We start from the raw sequence: 14,900 nt of genomic DNA, 5'->3' as shown, positions 1-14,900 counted from the left end.
ATTCAACAGGTAAGGACTGGGCGAAAAAAGAGAGATAAAGTTATCATTATATCAATAAAATGTTAAATAAAAGAGCTTGCACAATCACAAAATAAAATAAAAAATATTCACGATTTACTCACGTCTTGTCATTGAATAAAAAGATGTGTTTTTTTTTGTGGTTTTTTCCTTAAATATGTATCAGAGAAAAATTTTACAAAAAGGACCAAAGTAAAATAAGAATGGCTCAAGTGAAATATATAGAATAAAAAGGTCAAAAAATTCGACACAATCTGGGTAGTGGCGGTAGTGGTTGGGAGGAGAAGGAGACAAACAAAATATCATCCCGACGGCTCTCTTTAATTTCCTGCTAATCTTTCTTTTTTTTTCTTCATTAATGGACTGGGATTAAAATTTCTTCTTTTTTTCTTCAATGAAAAATGAATAAATGTAAATATATAAAACACTGGTTTGATTCCACCTCAATTTTATGGCAAAAATTAAGATTTTCGAGAGAGAGAGAGAGGGAGATAATACGGTGTCAAAGTTCAAAGTAAATCATTTTTTTTTCTAGCAAGGGGTTACAAACATTTGATCAAAGAATTTAAATTCTTTTGATACGAGTACACGTGTTCTTTTTTTTTTTTGTCCCCAGTTCTTTCTTGCCTTGCGATTTCTCCGTGTGTGTGGAGGGGGGGGGGGCGATGTAATGAATAATAATTCCTAATATTATATATTACAATAAAAATACACGCATTATAAAGGCAAAAAAGGGCTCGGCAAAAGGTTAGACAATAATACTTAAAAAAGAAATAATGTACCCAAACGAGACTCGAAGGAAAAGAGTCGTTTCAAAACGACACGCACACACACAAAAAAAAAAAAAGGTTCCCTGGGCCTTTAGCCATAAAAAAAAAAAATAATAACACACACATTTATAAACTATGTTAAACTAAAGCTGGAAAAATAATGCATCTAAGACAACAGCTAAAAAAAAAAAAAAAAAATAAATAAAATATAATAAAAAAAAATGGTGGTAGTAATTTTAAACGATAGAAAAACGTTTGGATTGGGTGGGAGTCGAAAAGCAAGAAGATAAACACACAAAAGCCCATTTTCCCGAATTTAAACGATTAACAAAAAAAAATTAAATTGTTTAAAAATATAAAATAATAAAACACAACATTTTTTTTTTTTTTGTTAGGTGTGAATCGAAAAAAAGACCAATTAATAAAAAACATAAATTTCCCGATTATTTAAAAGTCTTTTCTCTCTACTCCTTTCCCCATTGGGTGGCATTATGCAGTGACTAGTTGTCCAGCAACAAATCGACTGGGCCGTTTTATTTCTTCCGGTCTTTCTTTCCTCCACCGAAAAAAGAACGTGACGCATTTTTTTGTGACGATTCCACCGCAATTTGCCTCTTCCCCATCAGCAATTCGTACAAAACCCAGATATCCATAAATCACAAAAAAAAAAGCGTTTTGTTTCTTTCTTTCTTTTTTTTTTTTTTTTACAAAACAAATGGGTATTATTTTGCTTTGTCATGGATTTTAATTGTAATAATAATCAAGTGACTTTTCTTTTTTTTTTTCCAGTTTCGTGGGAGCAAAATTAAGAGAGAGAGAGAGCCGACGAGAGGCAAAAATTGTGGGGAAGATGGCGGGGAAAAAAAAGCATTCATCATTATCGCGAAACAAAAAATTTTAAACAAAAAATAAATCAAAACCAAAAAAAAAAAAAAAAAAAAAAAAACTATGAAAAATATTTCGAAAAACGCGCGCAAGTCCCACCCCAAAGACACCCACGAACACACAAAATAATAATATAGTAGTGGGACAATTAAAGATTGGAAGGGAGGGAGGGAGGAAAAAAAAACAAACAAAACAAATAATAAAGCGATGAAATATGATCAACAGACAAGGAGAAATAGGGACTCGGGATAATTATTTAATTTAAAAAATAATAATAAGAGCGTAGTGATTGGATGAGAGGAGAATTTGGGAGAGGAAGGAATATATATGAAGAAATCGTAATGCTCACACGCACACGCACTCACACACAATAGTATTTCTTTTTTTGTTTGTTTTGCTTTTTTTTTTCTTTCTTTTTCGGGACGAGGAGAGAGAGAGAGAGAGAGAGAGAGATAAGTGTGATGTTGGCTAAAGAGAAACCGGAGGGACAACACACACACGGACGAAAAAAAAAAAAAGTGGATGAAAGAAGATTGCAAAATAGAAAAGGGAGTGAGGAAACTGAACAGCGGTAGCAAAAAATTCACGTTCTTCCACACGCGTGATGTCATCATGTTCCGTTTCCCTAGTGTCTCCATCTGCAATTTTTGTCTCCAATCTTCCGTCGAAAAAAACAAACAAACAAAACGAGACGGGACGGGACCGACCTACTTTTCATTGTTTCAATCGAGACGAATAAATCAATTATACGGAGAGGAATAGACGTTAAAAATATTTTTGAAAATATACCGGGTCGCGTCCAGGCTGAACTTGCGGTGGCGTCGGGAATTACAATCGACAAAAAATAAAGAAAGAAAAAGGGGAGGTAAAAAAAAAAAAGAAAAGAAAAAAAACCAACATCATCAACAAAATCACTGCCGACTGGCTCAGGAGTGACCGTGGCCACCACCAGCTCCACTTCCGGTCGGGACGTGCGAGTTACTTTTCGAATGGCTGTTGACGTTGTTGCTCCCTGCGCCGCCACTGCCACCGCCGCCGCTGCTGTTGTTGTTGACGCTGACGCTGGGCACATGCGAGTTGGCACTGGCCGCTTCGGCCACTACGGCGGCGGCCGCCGCTGCAATCGGATTCGACGATACAGGCGACACGCCCGACGAGTTGGACGACGCGTGAAGCGGCGGAGGAGCGTCGTTGCGCGGTGGCATACGCTCGTTGATGGCGTCCAAGCCTTTGGCCTCTTCGAACGACGTAATTTTGTGGGTCGGAGAGAATCCTTGCAAAGCTATTAGGTGGGGGGGGGGGGGGGGGGGGGGGGGGGGCGTAGTGAGAGAAAACATGTCAAAATATTAAGTGAAAATATATCGACGTCATAAAACATTTTATTAGAATGTCTTTTACCGTTCCTTAGCGTCGCTTTGCCTCCGGAGAGGGCGCCGAGCGGTAGGGAGCCGGTGGGGGTCAGCCCCTTGAGTTGGAGCACACTCTCGCTCTCTTCCCTGTTGGTGGGCCGGGGTGTGAGAGAAATGGGTCATTAAAATCTATTACTAGCAACAACAAAAAAAAAAAAAAACGAATCATCGTTTATTACCTCAAGACGGAGAAGACACGGGCCATTTTGCCGATGGCTCGAATCTTGTTTCGGATAACCTCTTTGCGGACGGCAGCTGCTTCCCCTTACCAGAGAACGTGATCAGTTTGTGTGAGAACGCAACACTCGAATTGAATCGAATGCCACACAAAATAAAATTTTAAAAATTCAATCGGGGGAGGACAGAATTAAAAAAAAAAAAAAAAAAAAAAAAGAAAGAAAATACGTTGGATAGGTGGAAGAAATAAGAAAAAGAGGGCAAAGTTTGGAGGCAATCAAATAAACAAGAGGGTGACTATGACACGATTTTTTTGCAGGCCCAAGACCAAACCTGATGCAAGACCACACAAACGTGAAAAAAAAAATCGACAACTAGGCGGGCAAAAAATTCAAAAAAAAAATGTGAAAAGAAATAAATTCACGCGCACACACACACACACACACACTGACTTGCCCAATGGTTCCACATTATCACAAGTTTACATTTTCTTTTCTTTTTTTTTTTTTTTTAAGAAGGAAAAAAAGCCATGCTTTTCGAATTTCTGGAATGAGAATTCCCTGGAAGTAGCCTCGTACAATAATAATAATTTTCAAAAAAAAAAAAAAAAAAAATAATAATAACAATAACTGTTGAGCTACAGGAATAAGTAAAATTCCTCATTTTCTTTTCGTTTTCAAATGTGGCGGACGGGGGGAGGAGGAGGAGGAGTTGCCGCGGAGGGAAATTTCATCCAAACTACTCACCGGTAAGTTCCAATTTGCCGCCTAGGTACCAGCCAACGGACGGACCAGACGGACAGGCGGGGAATTTGTGTGTGTGTGTGAGTGAACGACAAGAAATAGAAAAGAGAGAGAGACAGACAGAGAGAAATGAAAGTAATGGGGTGAAAGAAAATATTTTTTTTTTTTTTTTAACAAAGTGACCACTGACAGTTTCTAAGGATTAAAAAAAAAATTCTTACGAGAACCACCTGGATATCTAAAAACACACTAACCAATTGAAATGTTTTCTATGAAAGAAAAAAAATCAATAACCGATTATCTATTAATGAACCGTAAAAAGCCCCGCCCTCTATTTAGGTGTGTGCGCGAAAGGGCGTAGTAGGAAAAACGAGAGACAAACGAATAAAAATTTGAAATCAAAATGAATAAAAAAAAAAATTAAATGGCTGATTTACATTAAAAGACATCATTTCTTTTTTCTTTTTACTGAAGGGGCGGATTTGATTCTGTCGGGATTGCGGATAAAATAAAAACAAAGAGGTAAGAAGTTCTGGGCGTAACTCTTAAAAAAATAAAACTAAATATTTTAAGGTCTTTGAGGGAGGAGGAGAAATAAAATTAAAAGGAAGGAGAAACACGAAGAGGATGAACAGTTTGGGATTGAGTGGTTGGGCCAGAAAATATAAACAGAAAAAGAAAAAAAAGAATAGCGATTGGCGCAATAATACTCACCGTCTTCGATACTCTCCTCGCCCTCGGAGACGAGTTCATCGTCGGAGCAAATGTTCAAGACGTTGACCAGCATTTCCGTCACTGTAAAAAGAACACGAATAGAATTGTTTTCATTGCGGCATTTAAATTTGAGTTGTTCTATTTCAGAGAACCTTTCTCTCCAACAAAGGGTAGAGACCAGGTAAAGACGTCCATGAAGTTGGGTAGCCAGTAAGGGTGAGGCGAGCAGTTAAACTGCCGGATATTCATCACATTATTCTCGTATTTCAGAACGGCCGCCTTGTTATTATACACGTCCAGATAATTAGGAGCGCTAAATATGGTTATCAACGAGGGGAAACCGGTCGTTTGACTTTTCCGATACATCCGGTATCTGGTTAATCACGTGGTTAACAGAAAAAAAAATATATATATACAATTAAACTCATTTGAAAAAACTGAATCGACAATTTCTTATAGAAAGTCTAATATACCCAGCATCTTGAGCTTCGTGCGCTCGGATAATTGAAAGGAGATTGTTCTGTTGAAGAAATTCACAACAGGCTGCATAGCTGTTTGATCCGAGAGATAAATGAAAGTATTTCATCAGTAAAACAAAATATTTTCAATTAACTTTTTTGTTTTGTTTCTGTCTACCTATAGAAGTAGGAACAACCCCGGACAGAGTTGTGTGAAAAGTGTTCGGCATTCTTCTCGTTGCCGAAGTCTTCTAGCGGGTCAGACCAGAGGAGGTCGCACATCGGACCGAACGCTGGCGGCTCCTTGAACCGATCCAACTAGACATTAAAAAAAAAAATAATAATAAATGAATACACATGTCATTAAAACACAGAATTAGTTATATCAGCAGAAAAAAACAAAAAACAAAGGTCGTATACCTTTCGCACGTCGTCGAGCGAATGGATCTCGGGGGAGAGACCGCCGTGGACGCAGAGGAACTGCTGGTTCATCAGGGCGGCGAGTGGAAGGCAGTCGAACGCCTCCATGCAAGCGTCATAGACGCGCTCCGAATACTTGATTTTACCTAACCCGTCACAATGAATTACGTCACTCACAACAACGATTCAAAAAATAAATAATAATAATAAAAAAGAAACTCACATTCTTGTTTGAAGGTAAAGTATTCCGTCAGATGCCGGCATTCGTGGTTGCCCCGCAACAGGTACAGGGTGGTCGGGTAGCAAATTTTCAGCGCCCACAAGTAGAGGACGCACTGTTGAGGCCCAAAAAGATAAACAATGGCGACGCCATCACCGTACAAAAAAGGCACAAAAATCATAAAGGAATTGATTAGATGCCACGGGTGGACGTGTGTGTGTGTTTTTTCTAAGGCAATTGTTAGATAACAGAGACGGGCGATTGCGTGCGCATTCAGAAAAAAAATGATGAAAAATAAATAATAATAAAAAGAACAGTTGGCGTTACACCAAGACAAATGGTCTTTCCAACTCGACACACACAATGACATCACTGACAGATGGCGACAATGCGCTTTTCGAGTCCAGTTTTGTGCATGCGAATGCGACCAGAGAGAACAATTGAAATGTATTCACTCGCCCGTCAGAAGATTTAGAAAAGGAAATGAATTTAATTTTCTTTTTTTTGTTTTGTTTTGTCTTACCTCTATGCTAAAGTATCCTCTGTCGACGTAATCGCCAAGGAAGAGATACTTGGTATTGGCCGGCGATCCGCCCACTTCAAACAGTTTCATCAGATCGTAAAACTGTCCGTGGATGTCGCCGCAAACTGTTCATTTTTTTTTTCATTTCGAATTCATCACCAGCAACCAACCAAACATGAATCACAAAAAAGAAAGAAAAAAAAAGAAACGATATTTATAAATAGAAAGTCACCAAGCCTTCTGAAATCGATCCATGGCACTAGCGGTACGCACTCTTAGTTGTTATTACTAACGCTAGATGGCTCTCGCCACGAAAATAACACACAAAAAAAAGCCTCTTAACTTCCTCCCTTCACTAGACATGCACACATATACATAATATAATATCGTCAGCGTTCCTCTATTTGCCCAGCCCTGCCTAATCGATAACGTACACACACACATGCACAGAGAGAGGCTTAAAAAAAAAAAAATAATAAAAAAGAAATAAATAAAAAGCCTTCTCCCACTCACCTACCACCCCCTACTTACTCCAAAGATTTCTTTTTTCCTTCTCCCCAGGCCCGAAACAACAACGATCGCGTTTTGGAACGACAATGACGACAATAAAAACATCAAAACTAGGACCTGTCTAGACGGCCAAGTCCAAAAAAATAAAAAAATACATGATTTTTTTTCCCTTCGTTCCTTTTCTACAGTAAAAACGGAACAAACAAAGAAAAAAAGAAAGAGAGAGAAATAGAGACAACTCGCCAGACACCTGTAGAGTGGACGAATAGACAACTATATATATATATATATGCTGGCGGTGGTTTAGGATAGTGTGCGGTGTTTTGAGAAAAGAAAAAAAAAAGCGGGTATATGTAATCAGGGTCACGAGTTTTGCTATTAAAACTAGAATTTATTTTAAATATTAAAAAAAAAAAAAAAGGTAGGGGGAGATAGAACTAGACGTCTAGATTTTCTTTTTTAATTATATAGTGAAGAATCGATCCATGTTCTACAGTCTATTTTTGATCAATGCTCCCATTATTTCATTTCCCTTTCTCCTTTTTCAATCGATGTTGGACTCTGTTATCTATTTCTCCCTTTTTCTTTCTTCTTTATATACAAGCAACGATGGACGGCTAACTTTGGTATGGCTCAACTTTATCAAAGTGGACTTGACGAACATGCAACACTGGCGGGCACAAGTTCTAGTTCAATAGCCCAAAATCCCGGGCAATCTCTTTTTTTTTTTTAAATAGATATATTCCTTCTTCTCCCCCCCCCCCTCTCGTTCTCTGACTCTCATTATCAATTCAAAAGCTCCCGATGGCTAAAAGGCAAGCACACACACAAACGCGCCTTAAAGTATGTGTATACACACACTTGCAGTGTGTATGCAGATTAGCCTTTGAAAGCGAAGCAGCAACAACAACAACAGCAAAAAAAAAAAGATCCTTTCTTCTTGCACGTTGCTCTTCTTCGCATTAACACAGCCAATCAGCATTCCGGAAAGGTTGAGTAGCTCGAGGGGGTTAGTATCCATCATGATGCGGATGTTGTTTCACGGTAGTGCATGACAGTTGGTTACCACTCCATTACCTCGTTTCCCTAACGCCCTTGTTTTCATTTCCGTCTTAAGAGATAAAAACAAAAACAAAAAAATGTTTAGCGAACCTGTGACGGGCGCTTCAATGTCGATCATGGTCTTCTCCTGGCGGAGTAGAGCGGCGCCCTCGTTGATGATGCGGAGTGCGGCCGCCTCCTCGATCCGCCCCTCCAAAATGAAATGCTGCTTGAGGACATCCGGACGCGGTTTGCCCGTCTTCGTGTCAAACACCTCGGCCACCGACAACTTGCGACTCGGCGGGAACGGCACACCTTAAAAACAATAAAAAAAACAATTAATTTTTTTTTTTTTTGCGTTTTTAATTAATTCGGGTAAGATACATTTATAGTTGCACAACAATCTGCCCCTGATCCCACACTGGCTTTCGGGTCCAGACCGAGAAATCGAAACTCGTTTTCTTGGAAAGTTCCATTAGGGTACCGTCCGGTACCCGATCGTTTATACGAGCCGCCATTTGCAAACGATACGGTGGCATGTGACACAAAGTTTTATGATCCTTTGATTTCCCAAAGTCAAATAGTCGTTTAACTCTTACCGACAATTCTTTATACAAAATAAATAAAACAAACCAAACGTCAAAAGGAGACCGTCCAACGTTGCCGAACAAAAAACTTTTCAAACCGGCCAAAAAAAACACGAAAAACAGACCAAAGTTCACGTTGGCTCAGTTTGATTTCAACAACTTGAAAATCCAAGTAGCTCATTATCCCACGAAAAAAGAAACGAAACCTTTTTGTTTGGCACGCCGAATAAAAACGCATTCGTATGTACCCCGAAGGTGGAGACCAATCTCGTTCTTTTTGGCCTCCCCTCGTTCGTCATCGCTACGCTAAGGCCCCACTCTTTTTGATTATTTAACAACGTCAAAGAGGAGAAATAAGGGGCAGTCATCAAACATGAAGAAACGAAAAGAAAAAAAAAAATGTGTGAATTATCGACGTAACGCGATAAACCTCGTTTTCTTTTCGGTACACACAGGTTGGCGTGTCACGCTAGTGCATATACCGCCATCTATACACTCGGCAATACGACAATAATAATAATAAAAAAAAAAAAGGAGGAGGAGTGCCATGACATACAAAGTGCGAGAGAACCCGGTGGCACATCGATAACGTACGAGAAGAAGTCCCCCCCCCCCTTCTCCTCCACCTCCTCCCCCCCCAAAAAAAAATATATAGTGGGGATCGGAATGACATTCACAACTTTTTGAGTATATGTGTGTATGTACACACGGCATACATTATAAAAAGAAAATAACGGTAACGTTTTCGGGCGGATCCCGCGGCTTTGCTTTTGGGGTTCTCACATTTTCTTTTTTTTTTTTTTTTTGTTTTCCTGTCCAATTTTCCCTTGAGCCCACCGTGAGCGAAACGGTACAGAAGGGTTTCACGCTACTTCTTTTTTTTTCTTCTAAACATTGCAACTTGCCTCTCTTTTTCCCTAAAGCTGGTCATAACTGCCAGCCAGCGAAAATCAATAGATCCCACATGCGCAAACCCACCACCCTCCCCTCTCTAAGAAAAAAAAAAAAAAAAAAAAAGGAAGGGATGTTACAAGACGCTCAGAAGGCCCCAAAGACACAAGAAAACATTAAAAGCTTTTCCTGTCTGCCTCACTTCTGAGAGCTCCCTGTTACATTCCCCCAAAAGTTATTTTCTTTTTCGTTCAAAACACACAAGGCCAAAGTAAAAGTCTCCATAATCACATCATCGAGTGCACCTTACTTTCTAGAGTTTCATTTTTTTTTTCTTGAACTTTATGTAAAAACAAAAATATTTAGAAAACATATTTTAAAAAGAAGGGCTTTTTTTTTACAGGGTCCGCCTCCAGAGCAATGAAACAAACGTATCTCCCAATTGATAACGCGTGAATTGTGCGTAGCGCATGCGCACAATACTATCTGCCAGCCAGACATACGACAACAATTGTCGTGATCTGACCCATTAATTTCCCATGAGATGGGGTGGAGGATGGATCAATGTTGTTGTGCAAAATGGCTAAGCCCCCCCCCCCACTTTTTTTTTCTATTTTTCTTTTACCACCAATTCCATTGATTAACTCCATTCTCCCTTTTTGCCCAAACAGAATTCAAAATTAAAATTTTTTCCAATAAACACATTTTTACAAAACAAAATGATAAGCCCCTCATTAGCCAACAGGCTTAATAGGATTGACAGGTTTCCATTGTGGGCCACACCCTCTTGGCTCGGCCAGTCCACTATTGGCATGTCATTCCCCCCCCCCTTTCTCAAATCGAATAGAACTCTCGCACCCGTTGAATCAACAAGAATTTCTAACATTACTTCCCCCACCTCCCCCACCCATTCCACTTTCACAGAATCGTGAGCGTGTATATTTGATCGATCGTCCTCCCGAGCTCGTTCAAACGACACGCACGCTATAGAACACACCTGCGGGGGGAATGGTGCGAGAGGGTTCTCTCTCATTTTCTCTTCTCCCAAAAAAAAAAAATAAATAAAACGGCGACGTAAAGGTTTTTAGCAGCGAAAATGAAAGTTTTCAGTCAACGCTTCGTGTCACGACATGCACATCATCATCATCACTACTCCCTGTGGCCATATGTGTCCCCCTTTTTTTTTTAAACCCTCCATTTTGATGTGTTCAAGTACATGCAACACCTCCCTAAATTCTAGGAAAAAAAAAGAAGGAAAAACTTTCCTTTTTTTGACCCAGGTGGGATTAGTTTCAACATGAACGATCTGTCGTGTAAAGGTGAGAAAATTGCACCTAGGATCGATCAAACTCGACCACCACCACCGTCACACGGCATAAAAGGTGTGACACGACCATATTTCCCTACGCGCCAAAGGTAAAGAAAAAATATATATACATATATTTTTCGCAAGACGATGTTGCATCTGACCAAGCGTGAAAACGGCACGACAGGAAAAAAAAAGGAGGATGGGATGGGTTAGATAGGAAACGGGATAACTGGAAAGAGAATAGGCTCGGATCAATAGGGAAGACTGCGGCGAAAGAGAGAGAGAGAGTGAGTGAGTCCATGGGGCCCGTGTGCGTGCTACATCTCTTTTCCATCTTCTTATTGCGGGACTTTTCCCTGTCGGCCATTCTTTTAGAGCTAGCGCCATCATCATATCCTCGCAGAGAGAGAGAGAGAGACACGGCCATCTCCCTAGACTCCGCCTTCTCTTCATCATCTTTGCGCTCAAACACAAACTATAGGAGATCCTTCGCTTCCGTATCGAGCGCGTGAAAAGATCCGCAATGTCGGGAGTCATTGGTAGTTCCCCGCTACTGCCGCATTCTCTTTCCTCGACCACAATAATAATAAAAAAAACCCAAAAGCTTACATCTTTTTTTTTTTTTTTCTTGTTGGCCGGGAAGAGTTGTGTACAGTATCTAAAGCCATCACCAACTTGGGAGGAATAATAATAAAAAAAAAGAGAGAGAGAGAGAGATCGAGACTTGATCCCGCGGGATTTTCCTTTTCGAACGGGAGAAGACGACCCAATTCTAATGGGAATGTATGGAACGATCTTTCATTCTCTTTACTAGCCGAAATAAAAAGGAAAAAAAAAAAAAAAAAAAAAAAAACGGAATAAGAAGAAAAACGCCCGTTTGACCCGATCGTCTGGCCGGCACTTCCATCACCGTTGCGTGCAACGACGACAATTAGTTGTGATTGTAAAAGGAGGGTAATAGAGGGGAGCCCGCCATTTTCGTCCCGTACGAGGATCGATTTTACGATTACTAATTATCGTTTCATTAGTTTGATGATTATTACACACAGTGAAAAAAGCTGTGCTGCCATCGACCTCCTCTTTCAAAGAATAAAATGACACACTAAAAAAAAAAAAATCAATGGACCCCAGATTCAGACTTTTGGTCCACTCTCGATGTCATACACACACACACACAAAAGAAGCTTCTGTGAGCCTCTCTGAAAGCACACATAAAAAAAATCGATATAGTCTTACGCCTACACACACATACAGAGATCTTTTTCATTTGCTTCTCCGCCCAATTTTCCGTCTTCGTAGTCCAGCACCAAAGAGAAAACCCATTCGAGCTAGTAGACAAAATATTTCTTTACTGTCATTTTTTTTTTTTTTTTTCGAAAAGGGGGATACAAGAGATCCCGAAATAAACCTCGCGGGACTCTCGTGAAAAAAGCCTCGTACCGACGCTACATCAGCCCCGCGCTTCCTTATACTTTTTCTCGTCCGGATCTATTATTGAATCTGGACCGCACAACATTCTCGTGTGTTCAACTATTCTTCGCCTTACCAAACAACAGAGGCAAAAAGCTGATTGCACCAACAGCTTCAAATAACTTAATACTTTTTTGTTTGTTTTCTATTCAAAAGTAGAAAGATAAATTAACGATTTTCGACTTTGCAAACAGAAACCTTAAAAAATTGTCCAGCGAGAAAGAAAAGCTTATCGACTGTGTCGACCTTAACAATGGCATTTCAAAACGCACTCGTGGACCGGTAGTGGGGGGATTTGGACCGCACCCAAAGAACACTCCCAATAATATCACAAAAATTAAATCCAATTAGAAAAAGGGCATTTTTTTTTTTTTTGTTTCAATGTTTTTCTTCAATACACAGGTGTCGTCTACTTTAAGAAAAGGTCCATTTCGTAAATGTGGAGGTTGACAATCGAACGGGTTTAGACTTTTTATTGATCGAATCCTCGGAAAGCAAAAAACTTGTTGTTCAGCCATTACGCACTGGCAAAACAAGGTCACGATACAATCCTATTTGGTTCATACAAAAGAAATAAAAACGGGGGCCTGCACACACGACAGAGCTCGACTAGATTTAGAAATGTTTTCAATTTCTTCTCTTCTTGACAAAAAAGAAAGAAAAAAAACGATCCCGAAATAATTCTACCAAGCTACGGGCGGTACTAACGAAACTGGTTCCTTGATTTCTAACTACAACGAGCTTGCAACAAGATGAAAATTTAGTATTTTCTGTAGAGAGTTGGTCACCTAGGAGACATCGTGAAGACATGATGAAGGCAAAAAAGAAAAAGAAAAAACGAGGAGCTCTATAATCCAGGGGCTACTGGTCGTATACATCCCCGTGACTATAACAGCAGCTCCTTTTTGATCTCAACATAAGAGAAAAAGAAAAAAAAAAATTTTTTTTTTTTTTTTTTTTTTTTTTTTACCCAATCAGGTCCACCCAACCCCACCTTATGGAGTTGCCAACCTGGTGAAATCCCGTTCACGGGGGAAGGAAAGCCTTCCGTGCTGCAGACCCCTCCCCAACCTCTCGGGGCAGTAGCTCCCTCGATCAATACAAACGCTTCGTCTCTCTTTCTCTGTCTGCCATAGTCTCCCCTCTCTCTCTCTTACAATCTCTCTCTTTTTGCGGGGCGCAGGCACCGACGATGTCGTACACCGCACGGGATTTACACCCACACACAGAGAAGTCGTCCTCTCTCGCTCCCGTCAACTCGAAATTTCTGTTCGATCCGATTTTCTTTTTCTCTTCGAAAATCCAGTTAGACAAAACACGCAAACGGCAGACACACAATTGGTGGGGCTTTTTTGGGTGGGGGGTAGCACAAAAGAAGATAATGAATTTAAAAACGACATTGAGGTTTAAAGAGCAAGAAGAAAAAGAGTCGTATACAAGTGCAGTCCCCCCCCCCAAAAAAAACACACCTGAGGTTATGAAGGTGGGGCGAATGCGCGGGAAAAACTGGTTTTCCTGATAATGCCTAAATACCCTCAAGTAAAAATAATTGACGTAAAAATTGGTTACATTTACGGTTATATCCCTACAGACATGTGAATTTTAAGGTAAAAAAAAAGAAAAAGAAAAGGATTTTCTTTTTTTTTTTTATGTTATGGTGGTCGAGCCTTTAGGCTACATACGAAATGAATATATAAAGAATGCCAGAATAAGAACCGCCACCACCACAAACAGCGTAATGAAATGGCACTCTATGCAATTCAACAGACACACAAAAGCTTTCTCGTCCACACACACACACACACACACACACACAAAAACGAAACAAAATGAAACACTACTCAAAAATGGAAAGCTAATTTTCTTTTCGGTGAAAAATGGCAGACCCCTACATAAAAATATGGTGCCAATACGGGCGATAAATATCGAACTGAAAGAGTCGGCAAAGAAAAACACATAAATGTATAAAACCCCTATCTTATCGTGTTCAATTCGAGGGACGACGAAAAAAAACAAATGGCGACTCGAAAAATTAGAAAATATTCAGGTTTTTCAACAAGACGAAAAAGAGGTTTTCCAAAAATGGTGTTCTCGGCCTCAAAAAAAAAAAAACGAAGTCGAAATACACGATTCGTGGATTGAAAGATTGTGGGGAATTTTCAACGTTTACTCTGAACACAAGTCAGGGACGTATTTTTATTCATTCACTCTTTATGTTAACCTTACTTTTAATCACACGCTCCGTGGTGGAGATTTTCTGATTGTTGGATGACATTGCAGGTAATCCGGGGAATTCGATACACCTACTACATCCACCCGATGGTCCAACAAAATCACGATTTCACCGGATGAAAATGAAAGGGGAAAATGTACAACAAAACGAACGTCCGTATACTCGTCGTTTATTTCAACACAGCACGGGACAGGCGTTCCCGAAGTCCCTTCGTTCTGAACTGCAACTGAGATCGGCCTGGACGTTAAGGGGTTCCGAGCAGGAGGGCGGGCTGACGACTGATGGCAAATAAAGAGATCAGCCCATTGCCAACGCCACCTATGGTCACGATTAGGAACTACATGCTTTTATGTAATATTTAAGGCGATACACGATCGACCCGCAATACCCTATTCCTTCATAAGCTCACATTTTCCCTTCTTCTATATCTTTGTGCTTTGCCTTACACGATCAATAGACCACACACATACACGCAGACATAAAAAAAAAAAGAATACTTGATCCCTGCAACGATAAATCAAG

General features: G+C 39.9%; 2 protein-coding genes across 6 annotated transcripts in view; one reads left to right on the top strand and one right to left on the bottom strand.

The window, feature by feature from the left end:
- Positions 1-14,900, top strand: part of LOC130686741 (cytochrome P450 4c3-like) — a 101,092-nt gene that overhangs the window by 30,207 nt on the left and 55,985 nt on the right. The gene's annotated exons all lie outside the window — the stretch shown is intronic.
- Positions 145-14,614, bottom strand: LOC130686734 (protein phosphatase 3 catalytic subunit alpha-like). Of its 5 annotated transcripts, none has more exons than XM_057509888.2 (14): positions 14,372-14,614; positions 8,000-8,203; positions 6,338-6,462; positions 5,818-5,929; positions 5,595-5,740; positions 5,353-5,492; positions 5,190-5,267; positions 4,869-5,089; positions 4,717-4,797; positions 4,006-4,026; positions 3,262-3,346; positions 3,072-3,169; positions 2,463-2,955; positions 145-2,383 (listed from the first exon to the last, which is right to left on the bottom strand). In XM_057509888.2, exons 1-13 carry the CDS (start codon positions 14,418-14,420, stop codon positions 2,600-2,602), a joined length of 1,716 nt encoding a protein of 571 aa, XP_057365871.1. In that variant the 5' UTR covers positions 14,421-14,614; the 3' UTR covers positions 145-2,383; positions 2,463-2,599. The 5 variants fall into 5 exon arrangements, with proteins under 5 accessions (XP_057365871.1, XP_059350179.1, XP_059350180.1 ...); XM_059494196.1 differs by having other exon boundaries at positions 145-2,380; XM_059494197.1 differs by having other exon boundaries at positions 145-2,380; positions 3,262-3,337.

The sequence above is a fragment of the Daphnia carinata genome, chromosome 2 (assembly GCF_022539665.2).
Source record: "Daphnia carinata strain CSIRO-1 chromosome 2, CSIRO_AGI_Dcar_HiC_V3, whole genome shotgun sequence".
In the NCBI taxonomy this organism is placed as follows: domain Eukaryota; kingdom Metazoa; phylum Arthropoda; class Branchiopoda; order Diplostraca; family Daphniidae; genus Daphnia; species Daphnia carinata.
This window is presented reverse-complemented; position numbering and strand designations above follow the sequence as displayed.

Excerpts from the sequence above, each read along its gene's own strand:
- LOC130686734 (XM_057509888.2), bottom strand. The coding sequence starts at position 14,420 with ATGTCATCCAACAATCAGAAAATCTCCACCACGGAGCGTGTGATTAAA. Across the intron at positions 5,493-5,594 it reads CGCTCGACGACGTGCGAAAG|TTGGATCGGTTCAAGGAGCC; the intron begins GTATACGACCTT and ends TTTAATGTCTAG. Across the intron at positions 5,268-5,352 it reads GGTTGTTCCTACTTCTATAG|CTATGCAGCCTGTTGTGAAT; the intron begins GTAGACAGAAAC and ends CGGATCAAACAG.